Source organism: Branchiostoma floridae, chromosome 9, assembly GCF_000003815.2.
Source record: "Branchiostoma floridae strain S238N-H82 chromosome 9, Bfl_VNyyK, whole genome shotgun sequence".
Classification (NCBI taxonomy): domain Eukaryota; kingdom Metazoa; phylum Chordata; class Leptocardii; order Amphioxiformes; family Branchiostomatidae; genus Branchiostoma; species Branchiostoma floridae.
The window spans coordinates 18,979,522-19,001,065 of NC_049987.1; the positions used below are offsets into that span (position 1 = coordinate 18,979,522).

Consider the following 21,544-nt stretch of genomic DNA (forward strand, 5'->3'; position numbering starts at 1 on the left):
TTGTAAGTAACATTCTGTTGCCTTCAAAAATACCTCTCGCTCCAAATTATGGTGACAATTTCGAGAAATTCACAATTGTTCTCACCGTTATGTACTTATAGAGCTAAAATAATGGCGTAGCAAAGCAAGTTCAGCATTTTAGAACCGTTAGAGTACCTTAGGAAGGAACCTACAGTCGCCGTTGTCTTGTCAATCAACTAAAAAGCATCAAATGGGTGGTGGGTGCAGCGCACCTAGTGTATCATCTTCCACAGGTGAGGCAAATTATATCTTCCTTATTTTAGCAATTTTCCAACCTCAAGGAAAAATATTCCTGGCCTTAATGATGTCAAAGAGACATGACACATATTCCATCCTTCCTGATATTTGATAGAATCTTGTCATAGAGACAGTCTGGCTGGTATTCTATAGATAATCTGGCTTCCGGGTTAAGGAATTTGTACAGACATCTTGTATTAGTCATATATAAAACAATCCAATGGTGAACCTCATACTAGAAGTGACACATAAAAACACTGAGACAAGAAGCAGGGGTTGCTTGAGTTCATTGTCCTCAGATGACTCAGTTTCCCATGACTTTCATCTGAACTTGAGTTCGGAGTGAAGTTCTGAGTTCATGGCCCATGTCCAATGTTTTTCTTGAACAACCCTCTTTAACTAGTTTAAGTCAAGTGGGTTTTACTTCAAGCCACTCAAAGTGTGAAAATGATTTGAAGTGCCTTGCTGTACTCTTTTTTACCATCTGTCGAAATTGTTGTGAATTGAAATGTCAAAAAAATGCTGTAATAAATTATATGTATGGTTTTATATTATCAGATACTGTAATTCGTGATTTTTTCAATGTACTTTTATGTTCACGGTTTTCACTGTGACACCTGTAACATGAACTTATCATTACCGATAACAAATAAATCGCTGTCTTTTTTTACGCGTACCTGCTGCCACTTTGAACATTTAACGTTAGTTCCGAGAACGAGTTAAATTTTCTCAGACCATGAAAGTTTGGTACTGAGAGGACAAAGTGAATTACAGTAGTTTCATATCTGATGAACAGCTATCAGTGTCATATTGCCCTATTCTTTTTCACTGAGAAGTATATACTGCTAACGTTACACCATTTACAAGTTAGGAATCTGCAAAAAGATGTATTCAAAATGGAAAAATGGAAAAGTTCAGAAAACTACTAAACGAGTTGATAATTGTAGAAAAACGAGTTAAAACAACTTCTCTGTTTAGACAACGCTTCTGGAAAGTGTTTTGCTAAACGAGGAAAAGTTTGTAGGGGTCGTTGAACTCTTACTCATCTCAGACCCAAAATCCTTTAGCTAATATGTAACAGTTGTTTTGTTTCACGAGAAAGAAAAACAGAAAAAAAATCCAACAGGAAATCCTACAAACTGCTTGATCCATTACGGCATGCTTATAATGTTACAGGTATGAATAATAAATCAATTTACCATCTGGATGATATACTTACTTTTTGTCTACCTGTCTTAGGTGTCCTACCTGAAGATGAAGTTCCCGTCTTTAAGGTGGTCCTTATAGGTAAGTCGTGTCTGTCTTAAGTAAAACCACCAGGTGAGATTACAGGTAATAACAGCTATTTACCATCCAGGTGTTCCTATGTACATGACTAAGGAAGTTTTAAAACACACCTATCGGCGGATCGTACCACTTCCTGTGGGGGCAGACACAAAACTTCCTGCCGATTTCACTGGAATTCTGACGACTGAAGGGAATGAGGACACCCCTGAGTTTGGGCACGTCAACATTTCCTGTCGTCTGGGATTCGTACGCGCAAACGACCGTTAATCTCTTATCGCATGTACGCAAAATGTCTGCGTTATCTAACAGTGTTTTTTTCTAGTTTTTTTTTATTTCCCCCATCCAAAAATATATCACTGCTTTTGTTATAGGATGAAATTTCAAGTTTTCATGTAATTTCACGTCAATAATCTTCGCAAAGTAGTGTGAAATGGCTAGTGTGAGTGGGTAGCGAGTTCGCCTTGCATTTGGTACGTCGTGAGTTTGATCCCCGGACGATTAATACCAAAGACTTTAGCAATGGTACATACTGCTTTCTCTGCTTAGCACTCAGCATTCGGGTAGTATGGTTGTTAAACACTACCAGTGGACTAGCCCCCTGCTGTAGTGATTGCACAAAGCTGTGTGGCCCAGGGCTACTGAAACGGAGATGGGCACCGCCCTATGCACCATAAGAAGCGGGAAGGACTTTGACTTTTTTTTAAAATCTACTCTGAGTCACAAGAAGTTTGTTCCAGGCTTCTCGTTTATCTGACCAGTCATCTTTTAGATCATGAAGCTTGTGTATGAAGAAAACCAGGAAGGAAGCATTTAAAATTTTGTCTATCAGTCATGTGTGAATCACTCCGATGGACCGTGGAAGATTTGTGGTCACCGTTTTGTGAGCTTAGGTTGGCTATGGACACAGTTTGCATGGTACGCACACTGTGTAATAAATATTATTGGGATGTTTTGCAAATTGTTTACTATATACTATAGATTAGACATTTCATTATTGTATAACTTCTCTTTTACCTTTCGTAAGTAGGGAAAAGGAGTTTTTCAGGACGAAGAGGAAAAGTGTGCGCAGAAATTATTTTGTTTATGTTTTTTTATAGGAAATAATTTTTGGTAAAGAGCAGCTACTAAAGATTACTGAGTATCAAATTGAACAGGACCATATATTCATCGCCATTTCTGTTATGTTCAGTATTTGGCAGTTCCTTTTTATTTTTCTTCGAAAAAGACTTCAAATCTATTTTTCAGGACTCAACAACAACTTCAGTGTTCTCTTTATAGATTCCACATGCAGAAGAATTAGAAATAGAATCAGTTTCAGTCAGGGAATTTTACAATTTTCCCACCTTCTTGTTTTCAACTTTCTGAACAATAACAAAATACATGTGTGTGTCTGCAAGTCAAATAATAAAAATAAATTACATTTAATGTGGTTATGTCAAATATGTACAATGTATGTACCACTACCTACTGAACATTCTGAGTATAATTATTTCTGGATGAGTCAGAATTTCCCTTCCAGACGTTGGCAAGGGAATTTTGGAAAGAACCCCTGGAGGCTATAATTGTCCTTAGATAGCCCAGAAATACAGGTCACTGTGCCCAAATATGGGCACGGGAGGAGCTGCTATGTCTACTTTAAATTTTCTTTTGCTAGATTACAAATGTACAATGTACAAACATTATACACGTTATTGATATGCTTTTCCTTCCTTACAGTGATACTGAAAACATTCCCTGTAGTTTATTCCATTTTAGTCAATGAAAAAAGCTACTAGTATCCATCTATTCCTATGCAGATTCTAGCATAAATTTATAAACTATCCTGATATAGATCTATAAGTCATATGAAGAAAAAGGTGTCTTCCTGTTCCATTTTCCTTTTTATATACCATTCTCTAGATATATTATCAGACTCAGTCTGCATGCACAAGACAATATGAATATTCCTATTTTTGTTAGCATATCACTAAATACATTCAATTTTAACAAATGCATCTGCAAATCTCGAAATCTTTGTGGTAGTTCCATATCTAATTTTGTATTTTCATTTCTAAAGCAGAAATTATACTCTAGAGATTAGCTTCAGCGAATTCAAATAAAGTTCTTTGGATGTCATAGTTTACATGTACTTACTGTAAAACTTGCAATATTTGTGCTGGTATCTCTACCATGGAATCGTAACATGGCAAATTTGTATTTTGTACTGGAGTATTGTTTTAACCAGAAACACTTCTTTTTCCCCTCCTTCTCCAAAATTGTATCTCTGTGAAAATAATTGCATGCATTTTTTGCTCAGTAGATTTTTGATTGACACCTGTTAAGCGTGGATTTCCTCTGATCAGCATGTTGAAATCCTGTGTCCCCAGGGGACCCTGAGGTGGGGAAATCCAGCGTGTTCCTGCGTTATACCAAGAACCAGTTTGACTACAGCTACCAGCCTACTACATCTGTTAACATTGGTAAGACTGCAACTTACAGTTGTTACTGTGTATGTTTGAATGTTCGCGATGGTTTTATATTTGTAGTGACCTCTTTGCTATGAAATAATGTTGTTACGAATATGAATTTTCATGTTCCAACATTGACAAAAACACATAAATGTTTGAAAATTGTTCTAAATAAACAGATGATTATACCGTTACTTTCCCAATTTTTCCACCATACACAAACAGGTTCAAACTGTCATTTTTAATTTTCAATTTAGAACTTTAGGGACTGAAATATTCTTTTACTCGAAATAGTTCAAACATATTATGAATATTATCTATGGTGACTTGGAGTGGACTCTTATGCAATTTGCTGACAATTTTTTTAGGTTTCAGCAAACAATATGCAAGGTAAAAGTATAATAGGCAAAACATGATTTGACTTGTTATACCACAGATTCAACTATCTAATAAAAATACGTAATAATATGTTTCGCCTTACAGCGAATGTAGTGCGTAAGGTGAACGTCCCCGACCATGTGGTGGTGTCTGTCACACTGTGGGACCTGCCTGGCCGCGAGGACGTTGACCTCAGGAGGAGCTACTACAAGGACATTGACGCTGCAATAGGTAACCTATCATGAAGTCTAACATCAACTCTGCTAAGTACATGTTCCCAAAGACTGCCATGTTTGAAAAACAAAGAGAGACAAGAATGACAAGTTCAAATCCTTGGCAAAATTTAGCTGTTAGGAAAGATCACAGTAGGTCCTTGTTCAATGGCTGGGTCTGTTATGGCCTATTTGAAAATTGTGCCAGATAAAAATCACATGTCCCGACCATTTCTGTGCAATAAAATTTAAAGCATGACAATCTTTTGATAATGTTTAACACTTCTTTTCTCCTTTCCGTGCTAGTTGTAGTTGACCTAATGGACAAACAGTCCATAGAACTGGCAGGGTCCTGGAAACAAGACATCTTAAACAACACCTTACTGACTCAAGACGTCTCGGAGTCGTCTTCAGATGGGAAAGAGAACACCTCACCCAACAAGGCCAGGAACGTCCCTGTACTGTTGTTGGGGAACAAGTATGATCAGGTGAGGAAGAAGTTGTATCTGCATAATTGAAACATGATTTGTTAAGTATATAATGTGGACTATTGGCCAGAGATAGGTTCATATTTAAGGGAGGCTCTGCTTTGTTTGTATCATAATTTATCATTGACAATAAAAAAATGTGTTTTGAAACAACGTTTAAACTTTAAACTTCAAGCACGACTTAAGAGACTCAAGCAGTAATGCCAAATTAGCTAGTAACTTTGGGGTCCACCAGCCGTCTAGCTGACAGAGACATGGGGCGTTACAGGCTACCTGGCCTTTTTGATCTACAGCTCGAATATAATTTACTTAAATTGATGTAAAAAGAAAAGACAACAGTGTTTTTTTCTTATTCCTTGACTAGAGTTGATCAAGGATGTGTTTCATACTAAATCCTATGAATGCGGATGAACTTTAAAGTTCAGTTCAGTTCAGTTCAAACTCTGAGAGGTGACACAAATTCCTATCCAGCATGACAGAGCGAAGATTGCCACCCTCAACTTTCGTAATCAAAAAGTTGTTTGTTTTGCTTTACTTGTCGTGATTCATTCAATGTTTTGCTTGTTTGTCTACATGATTACACATGTGAATGAAGATTTTGAGTTGTGTTATTCTCCGTTGTCAGATCCTGAAACGTGAGCGAGAAAAGGCGGATCATGAAGGTGAGGTTGACGTGGTTAAAGACTCGCCAGCGGAGGTACAGGAGCTGGAGAGGGTGGCAGAACTGCACGGCTTTGTGGGCAGGTGAGCGTGATTATCCATCGTAATGTTTCAATATGATTACTATGGTTCAGTTATAATAATCACCAAATAAAGGATACAAACCATTTGGCAGTCAAACACACTTGATTAAGAAAATTTTGCATTTCATTTTTTTTTTTCGTTTTCTTTTGCTGATTTTGGGCAGGGCCATAGGATTGATTTATTGAAAGTGCAATATGTTTGTTGTTATCAGGAGGCTCTGCTGAAATGCAGTGTGTTACTTTCCAACATTTCCATGAATTTTCCACAATTTGTGTGAAATAAAGAAATTTCCACTTCATAGCAAACCCTTCTTTCAAGAAAATTCTGTGGCATTTGTTAGGTACTATTGTTACTGTGTCAGAATTTGAAACCACATTCATAATCTTTTGTCAGCACTAATAATACATGTAATACACCTGCAGTGGTTGTTAAGTGCAGTACTTCTTATAACCACTAGGGGTCTCTCTTGAGCTGTGACACACCTGTTGTCCTTTCCAGTGTGTTGGTGTCAGCGAAGGAGTCAGATAACTCGGTCCACAGAGCCATGCAGTCTCTAGTAAGGCATCTCCTGGAGAGGAAACTACAGCAGAAACTTGCTAAGAAGAAAGGAGGCAACAAACAAAGCCAGAGGAAGAAAAGGAAAGCCAGTCAAGACACAGATAGTTTTGCAACACTAGAAGAGGTTGGATTGGAGGAGGTTTGCACTAGTTTTATTCCTTGGTGAACAAGTAGAAATATTAAAAAGACGAAATGATTTTTTTTTCATTTTTAAGATTTGTTCTTATGATAAGTATGTAAACATTTCTCATCTTAAGTTTTTAGCACTATATATTATCCAGATAAATGGGAAATATTAATTTTGGTTCACTGCCATAATGTGATTTTCCATCATAAATTCTAAGAAAGAGCATATCAAGTATTTCTGCCATTTCATTTAGACAAGCCCTTTGATATGGAGAGACATAGTATCATAAAAAAGACATTTGTGTCTGTTACATGAGTATTCAAAATCAAGGCACTAAGATGGCCATAAAAAATAATGGTTCAGGAAAAAGGGCTTGTCTAGATGAAATGGTAGAAATACTTGATATGCTCTTTCATAGAATTTATGGTAGTGAACAAAATTATATATATCACTGTGTTTTCTGTAGTGCAGTTTCTTTACGCTTAGCAAGAGGGCGCTTTGTTCTTTCGTTGAGCCTGATGGCCCATTAGCAAGTGTCCTAATTGTTTCAGTAGTATGATATTAGTCTCTGAAATTGCTTCTTTCTCCCTACCAGATCGACGACTTGCTCCACCAGTGTAACCCACCTCTGAAGAAGCTGACCCAGTGCAGCAGTGCCTTGGAGAAATCGCTGGACCAGTTCAGGAGGACCTGCGTTCAGACAGGCATGGTTACCGCTGCCACGGCCAGCCTGGAGGACTGTATCTGTGGTGTCAGGGACAAACTGGGGGAGGGCAACAGTCTGGAGGTGGGCTTACTGTACATTCCTTTATTTGTCGCGGGAGCTAAATTTCTCCGTAAAAGCGGAGTCTTTTGCTTCTTTTAAGTTAAAATTACGGTTGTACTGTAGTAATGCAATGGAAGTGAACCTCATGATTCTGTGGTGGAGATCGCAGTCACTCGGAAATACCACCACCAGGAAGATTTTAAGATTCACAGTATATATTTAGGGACAGACCACTACTGGAAAACAGGTGTCAAAACGTTAACTGAAGATTATTGCAGATAAAACATGTAACAGGTGTAAAAGAATGGAGAAAAAGAAAATGTAGAAAACTCAAGTTTTGTTCTGGTATTTTCTAAGTTTCTTTCCCCGGACAGGCAATTTATGGAACTCTCTCGAAGACTGTTCCCCTCCTGTCCACAACTTATCAGCCTTCAAAACAAATGTCCACCGCTATCTCTACGCACAATTATTTCCAACTTCTTAGTTCATTGCATTAAAGTGGTCTAATGACCTCTCTCTGAATGATCTCATTAAAAAAAGTGTGCTGAAATTATTGATTGTTTTCCCCCTCTCTCCTGACCTGTGCTGTAGGCTGTAGACGATGGAGGATTTCTCCAGCTGGTAGTGAGGGGGGAGGGGGAGGTTCTAGAGGAGGTCACAGAAACTCTACAGGTGTTCAACACACAGGTGAGCAGTGTGCCAACTTTCTGTCATCAACTTACACAAACACTTATATTTGCAGGGATCTAATATTGCAAAAGGAGGGGCATGTGAAGTTTTTGAAGCATTTACATGTATATTGAAACAGTTATGTAGTTCAGTGGTACAATGATATGTAAATGCATAACATTATATTTGTAAAAATCATGAAAAACAAAATCACTGCAAACATTTGAATATCTAAAGCACATATTTCTTGTCATTAATAATCATTTCCGTTCTAACGTTACCTTAATTGCTGTTATTAGTACTTGCAATCATAAGTTACATACGGATCATAATTACTATGATTATCATATCATATATTTTTCTGTAGGGTAAGAATAAAGGATAGTGTATGAACTGCCTTTTTAAAAAGATGGGTTGCCAAAAAAATATTCTAAATCCATTCCTTAGATTTATTTTACATTTATAAAAGTTTCCCTTCCCCACATTTAGAACTTAAAATTGCTGTTAATGTTTGTTTTTTTCTAAAAGTAAAAAAAGGCGTCGTACCCAAATCAGTTCAAGCTGTTACATTATATTCCTGTAACAAGGTTGTAACAACTTGTTATCAAAACGTAATGTTGCAAAATGTAAACTGTTCATACCACACCTGTGCTTAGGCTTTAATTTGATCCATAGAACATGTAGTAAGAAGTTTTCAAACATTTGGGGATATCCTGCTAGCTTTGACCTTCTTTCACATACTCTTTTTATCACATATGGAGTCTACAGGTTCAACACAAAGTAGAAACAGATGTCGAAAACTTTGATGTTGCTATCATATCAAAACTACTAATCTAATCCTATTGTGTTGTTATTTTTCTAAATCGCAATAAATTAAAAGTTTGTCAAACGTCCTTGAGTTTGCATCAACAGGTTGCACCTGTTTTTTGTTGCCCCCCTCCCCCTTTGCTACACTTTATATCCAGGCTTGGTTTTGTTTGCCCTTGAAGTTGAAGCCTTCTGTGTGGCTTTGACCTTGAAGCACAAGGTGCAAGTGAAGTGCAAGTTTGTTGCTGACAGAAATAGCTCACTGACCTTGAACTTGTTTGTAGGACAAGTCTCAGGCTTGCCTACTAAATTCTTGAGGGGGCTGCATGTTGTCAAGGTCGTTTGGGAAGTTCAGGTCATAGGTACATTCCAGGAGTTTTTTTGGAACCCTGGGGGCTAAGCAGTGTTAATCACCCCAGATCTCCCTGCGGAAGTTACCGTAAATTCACTCATTTTCGCTATGACTAAAAATTGGCAAAGGGAGCAAAAAGAGTCTTTTGCAGTGATGTATTCAAGTTTGTGGTTGTAACAATTCTTAAGTATGGCAGTATTGCAATGGAACTGCATATTCACGATGGAGTGGTGACCACAAAATTAAAACCACTGCAAATGTTTGAAGATAGACAGTAGCTGAAACATCTGAAGGATTGTTTAGGGCCAGGTTAGTGCCCTGGGTAGGTAATCTATAGGTTGGATTCCATGTATTAGTTTGTGGAAGATTTTGGTTTGTTTTCATCTTCAAATGTGTGTTTTCAGTGAGGACAAATCAACAAATGATTGTTTTTTTTAGGATCTTTAGAATATAATTGTATACAAGTGCCATATATATCATAAATGAATTAATTGAAATAAATAAATTTCCGTGCAAACCCCCTCGCCTATACAAGTTTTTGGGAAGCTATCTGTGTCATGGTCTACTGCATTGTTCAATGTTACTATCCTGTATGATATAAGAAGCTAAAATTGTTGGTACTGACTTTCCATCGTATTGGCATTAGGACTTGCACTAGAACTGTCCCTCCCCACTTTAAGCATGTGTTATGATTCCTAGAGAACTAAATCGTTGTTGTTTTTGTCCTGTCCAGGTGGTAGTGTCCAGTAAGGCTGTACTGCAGCACTGCCCTGCGGCCAGCACCATGCTCACAGACCTGGACACAAAGGTCTCAGCCAAGGCTGATGCAATCTGGGACACAGCAAAGCAGGCTGGGAAGACCGCAAGGGAGGTGAAACAAGCGCAGGCCACGATCACTCGCAACAGGGCGTGCATCGCGCAAGCACGGACCGGCGGCGCTCAGAGCCTGAAAACCGTGGACAGTTCGTACCAGAAGATAAAGGCGGCTCTTTTGTGGTGACAACCATTTACGCGGGGTTCATAGCGTTCAAGAGGTCATAGACAGGCTAATACGGGCATTTGGGGCAGTCCATTAGTAAAAAGGGAGATGTACGTCCTTGTAGGTAAATTTTATACTATATTTTGAATATATGAGGATACTTTTTCGATCAGTTTTGATGACAACACATGATGTTACATTCCGCCCATCAAACCATTCTGACTGTGAGACCTCTTGTAAACTAAAGTATGTATAATAGTTTTGTTCCAACTTTTAGAGATTTACACGAAGCTCTGCAAACCAAGAAGATTACATTTTATAGCGGTCACTTGTGGTCAGTCTTGGAAATATATACCACCGTGGCAGTGGTAAGGTGTTCTACAGAAATTTTAGATAAAGAATATATATTGTAAGACTGTAAATGATTTATCTTCAAGGTGTTACTTTATAACCTCTGTATCTATGCAAATCTAGTCTGTTTATGTATTAAGAATAATATACAATTCAGGGAATGTATGTATCTCTGTTTGGGTGTTTGGGTGCTGTGTTTTTCGTTGTATTATTTTGCTTTATAGTTGTAAATATTCGACATACATGTAGCAAAGTACAATCATGGAATATATATCGTTGACTATGCACAAGAAATACGCACAGAAAATATTTTATGGCACTTATGCACATTAAGACTTTAAGAGAATCATTTTGAACTTATTTTTGGCAATGCCATCGGGGACACATTTTAATTTTTGCCCAATACATGTAGTTTCAAATGGAAAGCCTGTTACAAGTGGTCTTTACAAGCTTATGTGTTACTTTTCCCCCAATGTAAGGAAATGTTTTGTATCTTTGCAAAAGAAAAAATCATAATAAGATGTATTGATGCCTTAACAGTTTGTTTACCATATTCATGATGTTGTAAACAGATGCATAAATAGATACATTTGTAATAACAAAACAAAGGTACAATCGTAGCAAAATTTCATAATGTGCCATTTTAATGGGACTGTATGCAATGTACATTTGCCTATGTAAGACAATCGATGCAAGAGAGATTTTTAAGTAGTGAACATTTGGTTTTATGTATCTTGAATGATACTGTGTATAGCATGGAATTACTGTCGGCAATACATGCCAGGAGAGGAACTATGATAGCAAGTCATGCAATAAAGTGACTTTCCATGGAAGTCTCATATATCTGAGTCAGTTTGTCTTTTTGTTTTAATCTTAAGTGTAACAACAAATACCTTGAAACAAATGTCCTCTTTCTTTAGAAAGCATCATTGTTTGTAAAGTTAACATTATCTATGTTATCACTTGGCTGGTTGCTTATTTCTCAAGCATTTATGTCTCTTGCTTCATCTTTTTTCTTCTCTTTTTTGGCCTTGATGTATTTTCTGTCTGAACTTTCTGCGACACACATTCCTTGCCTACGAGTTGCTTGCCTACGAGTTGCTTGCCTACGAGTTCCTTGCCTTCAAGTTCCTCTTTGCCATTAGTTTCAGGAGTCTTCGTTGTTTTGCTTTGTTCCGTCCTTTTCTCAACTGAAACATTTTTCTTTCTCTTTCTCCTCCTCTTCTTTTTAACAAAAGCATTTTCTCCATGTTCTGTGTTTTGTGACGTGGTCTGTTCTACTTTTACGTCGACCCTTTCGCTGTTCTTTTCAAACAAGGCGACAAAGAAGCCGTTAGTCCTGTCCTGCTCAGGTGAGGCCCTGATACACCTGTGGGCCTGAGGGAAGGTGTCCGTCCCTCGATGTCTCCATGTTGGTAAGATGTGCTGAAGATGGTACTTTCCCTCATATTCCTGCAAGGGAAATAAAGGGGGAGGGGGGCAGAGTAATGATACTTCAAATAGATGATAGCTGTGGTGGTTCAGTACTACTAAAAGACCTAGTGTACATTCACTGGTGTTTGTAGTCCTTTTGTAGTTTCATACAGACACAAAATTAAGCTTTTAACATTCTTGGTGCTAATTCTTGGGGCACAACATATGATTTGGGAAACTGACAAAAGATAGTGGATACTATCTGAAATGTCTGACTGTATCCAAAAGCATATCCAGTAGCTTGAGTAACTGCTCTTTGGCATATCTTAATACGTGGATGCCTGACCTTCATCAACGTAGAGCACTAGTAGTCTACCTATTTCGTGCCCCCCACCCCCAAGAAAACAAAAAGCCCTCTTTCCACAAAGCTTCAGTTACATGCAGTTCTTAATCTACAAGTACCCTTTTTTAGGAGATTGCTCAGTGCAAGACCACTTGACCACTTCTAGGTACTGAACTACGCTCACTGTAGCAGTATCTCTTCTCCCTGAGTCAGAAACATTGAGCTTTGGCAAGTTCCACTAACTGACCCAATAGTCAGCAGGGGTTGCTCGGAAAACTCTCTACCCATTTAGCCGGAATGGTCCAATGTCCTACTTCCCTACCAAAGACACCTGACTGTAGAACATACGTATGAGACCACCCCTGACCTGTAACACTGCCTGTACCACCTGACTGTAGAACATACGTATGAGACCACCCCTGACCTGTAACACTGCCTGTACCACCTGACTGTAGAACATACGTATGAGACCACCCCTGGCCTGTAGCGATGCCTGTGCCACCTGACTGTAGAACATACGTATGAGACCTCCCCTGGCCTGTAGCGATGCCTGTACCACCTGACTGTAGAACATACGTATGAGACCTCCCCTGACCTGTAGCGATGCCTGTACCACCTGACTGTAGGACATACGTATGAGACCTCCCCTGACCTGTAGCGATGCCTGTACCACCTGACTGTAGAACATACGTATGAGACCATTCCTGACCTGTAGCGCCGCCTGTACCACATCCTCGTTCTCCTGGCGGTGTACGGAACACGTGGAGTACGCCACCCTCCTCGCCGCGGGGAACGACAGCGCGTGTCTCAGGGCAGACAGCTGGAACTGTGCCAGGGACTCCAGTCTGGAACAGCACAAGTCATCAATGGCGATTTTAACCCTTTCATAGCTGAGGAAGCCTTTTGACATCAAACTTGTATTGGGTTAGGACAGGGCAGTAGTGTAAGGGTTAATGTTTATAAAGTACAATGCTTCAACAGACCACATGCACCTAAGTTGCTCTATCTTGTAATGAAAGTACTGCCAACTGCTGTTTTATTTTTTCAGCCTGCGAAGGTAGCTGTTGGGCACCAAATATTCATGCATTAGGCCACACTGACTTAATTTTATGGATGACATCCTCTGGAGACCCCAAAACTAATGCGTAGTGGTGAAAAAAAAATGTTGCTAAACCACAGGACTAAACATCCAGTCCATTCTTTCCCAGGCTTGATTCTTGAGGAGAAGAGCTTGAGAAAATTGTAGCTGTATTTGTACTAGTTGCTTGTTTAGGTTTGGCATGAAGGGGGAGGTTAATTAATTCAATACATGTATTGTCTATTCTCAAACTGAGGGAGCTATTGCATTAGGTCACATAGGGCATTTCATTACAAGTATATTGACGACAATTTCAACTGTTCAGCTTTTTGACCACTTTAATAGAGTTTATAATGAAGGCAACACTGTTTTTGGCTAAAATGTTTTCTTATTTGTACCTTCGCATTAGTTTTGGGGTTCCCAGGGAATGTTATCCATACAACATGGCTTGACTGACTCAAAGTTTATATAATAGCCAATGCTGCACCTACCTCTCCGTAGAAATGGACCCTTCCTCGTCGGTCAGGTGATCCAGCCTGTTTGCGATCCCAGATCCGCTGCAGGAGGGATCCAGCAGGATGTACTCCACTCCGGAGTACCTGGGATCACCCGGATCACACTCCAGGAAACTCCCGTGCACCAGCTGGGCGCAGGACACGCCCGCACGCTGGGTCAACGACCTCATGGTCGCCAGCCTCTTGGCATCAATGTCAAAGGCAAATATCTTCCTGTAAAGTATAAAATAAACAAGTATTGTTTTGGTAACAATATTGAGAAGACCGTGAAGTGAGACACCTTAAAAGTAGACTGGGAAAGTGCGCACTCTGTGCATCCTATGCTATCTACTGTCCCAGAGACACGCCTACATGGGACTGTACCTTGCGCCCTCCTGGAAAACAGAAAGGGCTGTCCTAGGTTTTTAGTGTGTATTATGATTTTTACCCCTGATTTCTAGATTGATATACAGTAAACTCATTTAGTTTTACATTAGGATAAGGAAAGGGGTTTTCGTAATGTTTGTAGTTGAAGGTTGAAACAATCCTACAATACAGTAGAAATACAAATCGTCTATTCATAGTGTCATGTAAGAAGTCCCTGTAGTTCCTGAACAAGCCGCTAGGATGCTCAAATTTCTGTCACTTCTTCCCATGCATGAGAGTTTATACCTACAAGTACAACTCCAATTTGGTAGCAATACCATCTTCAGATCAAAAGATACAAAAACTGCAAGTTCTGCTGCAGTGCCATAGCAATGTACTAGGTGGCCCAAAATCTAATAATTCCAAGACCTATCCACATGCCAGATACCAAGACGATCCATCCAGCCGTTCTTGAGTTATCGTGTTGACAGATAGACAGACACGCACACACAAAAGCTGCAGAAAACATAATCCTCTTTGTTATGGTAAAAACTTTTGAACTTAAAAGATTTTGGCTAGTGAAACATCGTACCCGTTATTTTGCATGAGGCTGGCCATGTGACTTGTCTTGTTGCCGGGGGCAGCACAGGCGTCAATCACACATGCTCCAGGGGGTGGGGCCAGCACCTGGGCAGGGATACAGCTGGCCTGCAAGAAACAAAAGTTCTGATTCAATCAAGCCGGTAGTGATGATTGACCAATCAGAACACAGAATGACTTGTCTTGTTGGGGGGGGGCAGCACAGGCGTCAATCACACACGCTCCAGGGGGCGGGACCAGCACCTGGGCAGGGATACAGTTGGCCTGCAAGAAAACACTTGATTCAATCAAGCAGGTAATGATGATTAACCAATCAGAACATAGTGCTCCCTAACAAGTAATTTCAAGGGGTGGTGTCATAATACCCCCCTCGAATGTAGCAAAAATCGATCAGACGACGTGTCTGCAAGCTCTGAATTACAAGGAGGCATGACCCTGATGCCGACGAAGAAATGGCAGAGTTTCACCCTTCCCGTCAGGGTCATGCCTCCTCGCAATTTAGAGCTCGTAGACTCGTCGTCCGATCGATTTTCGCTACATGTGAGGGGGTTATTCGCACTTGGATGTTTTTAGGTCCCAGTACTTGATAGGACTGAGACTGTTATAACATATGCAGAGTTGGGTAAAATTCTAAAAATTCAAATGTCCTGTATGGTAAGTATGTAAAAAAAAAAACTGGCCTGAACCAACTTTCAATGGCCCCAAAATCTCAATCTCAATCTGATACTGAGTAAAACTCTCTGTGAGAGTATCTCACTCAGGTAACAAATATTATTACTGTAAATGCATTTAAGTTTGCGGGGATTTAATTTCGCGGTGGTGGGAAAAAGGACTTTTTGCGGTGGTTTTAAGTTCGCTGTAGCACCAAGCACTGTAGTCTGTTACTGCCATAGAAAAATGTTCGCGGTGGTTTTAAATTCGCGGTGAAGTGGCCACTGCGAAAACCGTGAATATAAAACCACCGCGAACATTTCTGCATTTACAGTTTATATTTTTAGTTGCAGCAAGGACATCCTTTTATTTTTCAGTAAAAAAGAATACCTCATAGAAGGTAACTGTAAGACCAAGGAGCTGAAACTCTTCCAGCTTCCTAAATTTAGAGTTTGTGTGCATGTGATGTACATGTGTATTTACAGGAAATAACAAGAAGCATGATCTTACTATACATCTTACTTTACAGGTGTCTGACAAGCTTCTAGGATTGGTCATATCAAGGAGGTTAAATCCTTTGTCAAATAGTCAATCGATCAATGGACTTGTCTAACCCTGCCATGCATATGATGTGACAACCAATAACTTTTAGACTTGAAAGACAAAGATCAATTTATGTTAAATTTCCTGAAAAAAATTTGTCCGTAAAAAGACTCTGAAAACACACCTTGTCTTGAAGGATGATCTCTCCTGACTTGTACAGTTGGTTGTCATGGAAACCAGTCTCCGGGGGGAACACTAGCAGGGCTGGGATGTGGGGGTCCTGTACAAACTGTCCTGTCTCCAGGTCCCTTATTGTGTTGCCAAAATTCCTGAAAAATAATTATAAGGTTTGATAATGTAATAATCAACTACAATGGCCGTATATTCCTGTATCAATGATTCATCAACTAAATACTAGTATTCAGATTTCAAAGAAAATTAAATAATTGACAGGTAAACATAGTCTGCGGAGAAAGTCTGAACTTGGTCAACACAGTAAATTTGGGGGATAATAGCCCAGGGCTCTAGCCAGCGTCCGTTTTTCCGTCAATTGACAGAAATTTGCTGCGTGTGACGGAAAAATTTTAAAACCAATTCATCAACTTTGACGGACAAAAATCTGACAAAAGCTCCTTGGTGGAAGCTACAGGTTGCTTGGGGACGCCGTCCACGGCCATAGAAGCCACACACTGTTTGTTTTGCTATTGTTATGATTGTTGACAATGTGTGTCGGCGCCCTTTCGCATACGATAATCTCATTAAAACCCGTTTTTCAAGATCTCAGTTCAGTCTCTCTAACTCCTGGAATAGTGTTTTCGCGACAATGGGAATTGGCTGACGGAAAAAAATGTCGAGCTGGCTAGAGCCCTGTAATATCCTGACATCCTCTGTAGTGACCGCTGGCTCAGTACTTTCGCTTGCTAACCATGGGACAAGCTAAACTACTAAGCCAGTGGTCTCTACGTAGGATGGTACTCAGGCTAATAATAATATAGATAATCAGGTGCAAGTTTCCTTGCAGACCTCTGTTTCTATCTAGTATTCTTGCTAAATTTCATCAGAGAGAATGAAGCAAACATATTGGTGTGACTTAACAGTTACTAATATATTGTATACATAATGAAAGTGTATTTTCTTTTTAGAAAATCAAGATATTGCAAGACAGGGAACAACAGACTCTAAACCGGAGAGTGAGTGAGTGTGGAATCTGTAAAATGTAGATTACACTTCTTACTCCACACTTGGTTTGTCTGCCAGTGAGAAGCCAGCTTTCTTCAACTTCTCAATAGCCTCTTCCACAGAAATCTTCAGTGTGTTGACTCGAACATAACGTGGCAGGGAAACTGTGGGGAATGAAAACAATACAGTACAGTATTAAAGAAAATATTACAATCAAGAAATCAATGAGACATGCCTTTGTGAAATATTCCTTGTTTTTATGAATTTCTCCTTTGAATATTGTTGTGAATTTCTCAATGATTCTATAACGATTCGGGTGTTTGGTATCTAAGTCCTATATTAACTTATCAGGAACTCAGCCAAACCAGTCGATTACTATTTGTGAGCCGTGTTTATTCAACCTATGCTAAACTCAAGTAACATATAATACAATGTGTTTCACTTAGGACTACAGCAAGTTACAGTTACAGTTACAGGTCTAGGATAATGATACAGAGAGCTAAGTATATTTACAGAGAGAGTTGGTCTAACTTACTAACTAGTACACAATCCAACAGAGGGACGAAGCCCTACTTAAACAACCTCACCTGGGTCCTTGGGGCACCGACTGACTAAATCTCTTCATACAATCTCTAAGGTTAACTCGCATGACAATAGGTTGTATAACTCCGCCCATCACAGGTAAGCTGGTTGGATACTGTCGGCATCCAGCCAATCAGGATTTACCCAATATGCTAATGTAAGCTCCTCCTCATATGGTCTAGACAGTCATTACCTAATTATCTCATATGTCAAAGGTCATAGCCGTTACACTACCTCCCTCTCACCGAACATTTGTCCTCAAATGTTAAGATACCATAACATTACAAGGGAGGTGTAACAAAAAATACAACAGGTTGATATAAAACAACGAAAGTTGGAATCATCCGTCATATATCATTATCTAGCTCTCTGTGACCAATCGGACTGCTCTCACCAGCCATTGGTCGCTCACATTCCGCATATGGTCCATACAATACAAAAATTTCAGCATAGTACAGATATTCGCATTATCTAAATCTCTGTGACCAATCAGACTGCTCTTACCAGCCATTGGCCACTCACATTCTGCATATGGTCAATACAATACAAAAGTTCAGCATAATACAGATAAACATATACATAAGCAATACGTACGCAATACATCAGCAATACATAAGCAATTATCATGTGACACAACATTGGTTTTATTACACTGTGTCTGATACAGACAAAAATTTACACGTGTGCTTCGCAAGAGACAAAATTCCAACGTGTACGGCGGTGACAGGTGCATAACAGACGACAAGGCAGCCAGACACACCAGAAGCAGAGAAGGCATGTAGAATCCCATGTATACTACCCGGTCAATCACTTAAACTTGTCCGTCGTTACCCGAATAAACACCTAAGTAACCTTAACACATACTCACTGGCATGGGGAGAGATTTACTGCTAATCACCTTTGAGATTAGATACTCAAATCCCCATCCAATTCCTCGAGAGATGGACACGCAGCACGCAGACGACACCAGCAGGAGACTTGAACTCGCTTATCTGGCTACGGCGTGAAAACAGAAAACGTGTATACCTACCAATCCTCTCAGCTCAGCTCCGGAGTTCCATCCGTACTTAATACTAAAGAAAATCTTCATAACCTTAACCTTAACTTCCGGGGGACCTAGCCACGGTGATTTACAGGTAAAACAGGAACCAACACACAATCTACAACAACCCATGCACCAGCACACCCAGCCGAAAGATTTGCACCATCAGAACCGCAAGACACGGAGTGGTCTGTCTTTGCTTAGCACAACTTAACAACAACACACTATGTTAAATCTATGTAATCCGAGTCGGAGTCCAACGCGAAGTCCTCCAGGTACGACGGTCTGCGGCGATGTCGTCGTGGTCTCGGGACGTCAGCAGCATGGCTTGTCGAAGGCCTCTCTTCGTCGCTGTCACTGGAGACGTCCGGATTCACAGCTGGTCGTCTCTCCCTCGGCGGAACAAGTGTCTTCGGGACGGTCGCCTCGTCCTGGTCATCTTCATCGCCAGACTGCTGGTCGGAACCTGAAACGGAAGCAGAACAAGTGCCCTGGGAGGACTCTTCCCCGGACGTCACTGGATCCTCTGAAAGGGAAGGTTCTCGGCGCCGGTTACGGTTAGGGCGGGCAGGCCGACGGGGTCGGTCATTCCGCGGATTGTAATCCGGGTCGTCCTGGGTGGGAGAGAAGGGTATCATGTTCTCAAAACTCACACATACTACCTTCTGCTGTGCCCTCCCTCTCATGCCACGCACTTCGTAGACCTGATCGCTAATGCGGCGCAAGACCTCAAACGGGCCTTTAGTCTTTGGCGCCAATTTCCGCGCGAGCCCCGTTGGTACCTGTTTGTTCAGAATGAAGACGGTGTCGCCAATGTCATAGGGCTTGCCATGAATTTTCTTGTCATAGAGCTCCTTCTGTCTACATTGCTGCTGCTGAGTCTTCTCCTGTACAAGCTTGAACACCGACGGCAGGCGGTTCCGTAATACCTCCACGTGTTCATGAACCTCACCGACGTTAGTAGGGATGCGCGCCATTACATGAATGGGAAGACGTGCCTCGCGACCGTGCATCAGGAAGTAGGGCGAGAACCCGGTTGTCGCGTGACAACTTGTATTATACGCGTACTTGACCGCGGGCAAGTGCTCATCCCAGTCGCGCTGGGTGGGCGACACGTAGGCGCGCAAGATATTTCCCATTGTCCTGTTGAAGCGCTCAACAAGACCGTCTGACTGGGGATGATACGGCGTCGTCCGAGTCTTATGAATTTGCATTAGCCGACAAAGGTCCTTCACCAACACAGAATCGAAATTCTTGCCCTGATCTGTGTGTAGAGACTGTGGAGGACCGTGGACGCAGATCCAACCTTTGTAGAAACATTTGGCTACAGACTCTGCCGTCTCATTCTCCATGGGGAAAATCTCAACCCACTTCGTGAAATAGTCTGTCGCGACCAAAATGTACTTATTGCCAGTACGCGACTTAGGAAGGGGGCCGACTATGTCCATGGCGACTCGGTGGTTTGGGAAACCGACTGCGCTAGGCTGCATGGGGGCTCTCTGTTTACGCCTGCCGCTCTTGGTCCGTATGCAGGTCTCACAACCTGACACGTGGGCAGTCACGTCGTGACGCATGCCGGGCCAGTAGAAAGCAGACCTAAGTTTATTAAGGGTCTTCTCTACGCCTAAGTGACCACCAAGCGGTTCGTCATGGACCATCTTAAGCACGCGAGGGACGAGCGTCCTTGGGAGCAGCAGTTGGAGCTGGGATCCCAGGCCATCTTTCCTATCACAATTTCTGTACAGGACGCCGTCCCAGAATTCTAGACATGGCCAATCAGAATAGAGCGTGCGCTGTTCCCGAGTAAGCCTTTGGAGGCCGAGATTATCGGGTTTAGTGCCTCTTTGCATGTCCAATACGAGGCTAGCCAATGTCGGGTCAGCACGCTGGGCTCGTCTAATCTCATTCTGAGACAAGGCAGGGATCGGGTTGAGCCCATCTGGATCAGCCTGCCGAGCTGCGAAAACCCTAACTGGCTCACTGTCCTCCAAGTCGCTTTTCTTGCACTGGGAACAGGGCCCTCTACTTAAACCGTCAGCGTTGCCGTGGCTGGCTCCCGGTCTGTGCTCGATGTGGAACTTGTACGTGGCCAAACGCAATAACCAGCGCGCGTATTGACTTGATGGGTTTTTCATCTTCATCAAGTACTGTAGTGCGCTGTGATCTGTTCGCAACAAGAACTCATCATCGCCTTGCAAGTAGCACTCACGCTTTGTGATAAATTCTACCGCTGCTAGCATTTCGCGTCTATGCACGCAGTAGCGCTGCTCAACAGGCGTTAGAGAACGGCTGTAATATGCGATTACCCTCTCAAGACCGTCCTGCTTTTGGCTCAGCACTCCTCCAATACCAACATCAGATGCATCTGTGTCAACAATGAAGGGCTTTGAGAAGTCAGGATAGGCCAGGATAGGTGCCGACACTAAGTGCTGCTTGAGCTCGCGGAAAGCATTGTCGCATTCCTCTGTCCACTTGAAGCGAGTGTTTTTGCGCGTCAATGACGTTAGCGGTTTGGCCTTTTTGGCGAAATCTTGTATGAAACGCCTATAGTAGTTCGCAAAGCCCAGGAATTGTTGTACCTGACGCACGGTGCGCGGCGTAGGCCATTCTGCTGCAGCGCTAACCTTTTTGGGGTCGGTACGCACGCCTGTGCCTGAAATGACGTGGCCGAGGAACTCGACTTCAGTGACGAGGAACATGCACTTCTCGGGATTGAGCTTAAGGTTCGCTTCGCGATAGCGCTGGAACACAGCCTCTAGGTTCGCAAGGTGGTTGGCAATTGCGTCATCGGAGTGAACGATATTATCATCCAAGTATGCCATACACACAT

At 41.3% G+C, this 21,544-nt stretch overlaps 2 protein-coding genes across 3 annotated transcripts in view; one reads left to right on the forward strand and one right to left on the reverse strand.

Moving 5' to 3' along the window:
• On the forward strand, positions 1 to 11,264 carry LOC118423513. Its single transcript, XM_035831691.1, has 10 exons — positions 1 to 254; positions 1,498 to 1,545; positions 3,912 to 4,004; positions 4,476 to 4,601; positions 4,889 to 5,070; positions 5,696 to 5,814; positions 6,313 to 6,511; positions 7,095 to 7,286; positions 7,857 to 7,952; positions 9,827 to 11,264. Exons 1-10 carry the CDS (start codon positions 212 to 214, stop codon positions 10,091 to 10,093), a joined length of 1,365 nt encoding a protein of 454 aa, XP_035687584.1. The 5' UTR covers positions 1 to 211; the 3' UTR covers positions 10,094 to 11,264.
• Positions 11,034 to 21,544, reverse strand: part of LOC118423511 (28S rRNA (cytosine-C(5))-methyltransferase-like) — a 17,240-nt gene continuing 6,729 nt past the window's right edge. The window contains exons 5-11 of one of the 2 annotated variants that reach the window (XM_035831690.1): positions 17,146 to 17,254; positions 16,096 to 16,240; positions 14,710 to 14,825; positions 13,749 to 13,985; positions 12,889 to 13,024; positions 11,635 to 11,875; positions 11,034 to 11,604 (exon numbers count right to left, since the gene is read on the reverse strand). In XM_035831690.1, coding sequence (XP_035687583.1) covers positions 11,414 to 11,604; positions 11,635 to 11,875; positions 12,889 to 13,024; positions 13,749 to 13,985; positions 14,710 to 14,825; positions 16,096 to 16,240; positions 17,146 to 17,254 — 1,175 coding nt within the window. In that variant the 3' untranslated portion in view covers positions 11,034 to 11,413. Of the gene's footprint in view, positions 11,876 to 12,888; positions 13,025 to 13,748; positions 13,986 to 14,709; positions 14,826 to 16,095; positions 16,241 to 17,145; positions 17,255 to 21,544 lie in introns of both variants that reach the window. The other variant, XM_035831689.1, reaches the window with a different exon arrangement.